Genomic DNA, 1,933 nt, shown 5'->3' with positions numbered 1-1,933 from the left:
TATGGCAGAATGCTTTGCCTCTGAGTGACATCAGAAAGAGAAAGGCACCAGATAACAAACAGGAGACTGAATGCCTTCAAAAAATCTACTGCAACTTAAAGGGCTCATCTCATCAGGCTTTCACACTCTACTAACGGGAGCATAAATGGATATCTTTCTGTAATGCAATTTGGCAATATCTACCAAGAATGCATTTCAGAAGCTTATATTCTTTTACCCTGTGTCTGTCAGGATCCCAAAAGGAAAGGGGTTTCTCCAGGATGGTTCAAATGAAGAGACTTTAATAAAAAGACTACTTACAGATGGGCAGGCCAGGTTAAAGGAGTAAACAAAGGATGTTGAGGGACCAAAAAAAGAGCAATAGTGGGAAGCTGTTACCATTCCTAGAGCTAAAGGACTGAGGGAGGAAATAATCTTGGAATAGAATCCAGTAATAAGAGCTAGAACAGTGGAGGGGGGGCCACCAAGAAAGGAGGCTGGGCTGAAGGTGGGGAGGGGCATGCAGCCACTGCCCCAAAGCAGGGAGGGAGTGAGGAGGAGATATCCCTACTTTTCTCTCTTCTCGCCCTCTGGTCTCCTCTTGGTGCCACCCACTAACTGAATCCCAAGGAAGCCAAAGGCGAGGAATCCTGGAGATGCTATCTATAAAGACAGAAGAATAAAGGAAGGCAGAGAAGGGAGCGGGGGCTAGGAATGGAAAACAACCAGCACAATCCTATAATTCCATTTCTAGGCATATATCCTAGGGACATAATCACAGATGGGAGGAAAAAATTATATGCAAGGATGTTCTTCATAGAATTAAGTATAATAGTGAAAACAAGCTAAATTTCCTATAATGGAGAAGAGATATATAAATTATAGTGTACCCATAATTTGGAATATCACTGTGCCCTTGTAAACATGTTTGAAGAATCTGTGATGGTATGCAGAAATGCTTATCATAAAATGTTAATTGAAAAAAAGGAGACACAAAACTGTATGCATAATAGTATTAACTCAAATCCTTGAATACCGATATGCAAAGGGAAAGACACTTTATTTATTTTTTTGGTTGGCAAATCATCCTTTATTGAAATACTTTTCTTTGTAGTTAGCTAGCTGGGCATTCCACTCCACCACTATTGATGTTATCTATGATGACATGAGGGTGGTGGCCATCAACATTGTAGCCCACAGACTGGGCAGTCCCCAGGATCTCTTTAATGGTTCCAGAGAGTTGTCTGGCTAAAGATTGTTGCTGCATCTGTCGGGCAATATTGACAATCTCATCAAAAGTGATATTTCCACTGTGCTTCATGTTTTTCTGCTTCTTTCTGTCTCTTGGTGGTTCCTTGAGGGCTTCAATAATCAGGGTAGAGGCAGAAGGTACCACTTCAATCTGGGCCTGACTGTTCTGAATGGTCATTTTCACTATAATCCTCAGACCTGCCTTCCGATCACAGGTCACTTTGGCGATGTCATCACCAACCTTTTTTGGAGACAGACTCAGCGGGCCAATCTTTGATCTTCGGGGACGTGGCACCAACTTTGCTAACAGTGCACCTCAGGTACACGACTTGGATCTCATTGGGGTCAAACTTAGGCAGCATGGTGGAGGTGGCTGGTGTTGGATGACCGAAGACAGTTATACCTTTGCCTCCTCTAGCCAAAAGACAAAAGCAGAAAAAACGCTTTATTTAAAAAAATTTTTTTAAAGATTTTATTTACTTATTTGACAGAGAGAGAATACAAGTAGGGGGAGCAGGAGAAGCAGGCTCCCGCTGAGCAGAGAGCCTGATGAGGGGCTGGGGCTCGATCCCAGGACTCCGGGATCAAGACCCGAGCCAAAGGCAGATGCTCAACTGACGGAGCCACCCAGGCGCCCCAGAAAAAACACTTAAAAAATTTCTTTTTGATGATGGGGTTACATTATCTTTTCTTCAAAACTTCC

The 1,933-nt window shown here is 43.0% G+C and overlaps 1 protein-coding gene across 1 annotated transcript; it reads right to left on the bottom strand.

Annotated features, from left to right (window-relative positions):
* Positions 1 to 1,038: 1,038 nt before the first annotated feature.
* Positions 1,039 to 1,644, bottom strand: LOC118357061 (60S ribosomal protein L12-like). The gene has a single exon (XM_035727997.1). The coding sequence runs from the start codon at positions 1,406 to 1,408 to the stop codon at positions 1,094 to 1,096; it is 315 nt and encodes a 104-aa protein (XP_035583890.1). The 5' UTR covers positions 1,409 to 1,644; the 3' UTR covers positions 1,039 to 1,093.
* Positions 1,645 to 1,933: the final 289 nt, after the last annotated feature.

Source organism: Zalophus californianus, chromosome 6 (genome assembly GCF_009762305.2).
Source record: "Zalophus californianus isolate mZalCal1 chromosome 6, mZalCal1.pri.v2, whole genome shotgun sequence".
Taxonomy (NCBI): Eukaryota; Metazoa; Chordata; class Mammalia; order Carnivora; family Otariidae; genus Zalophus; species Zalophus californianus.
This window is presented reverse-complemented; position numbering and strand designations above follow the sequence as displayed.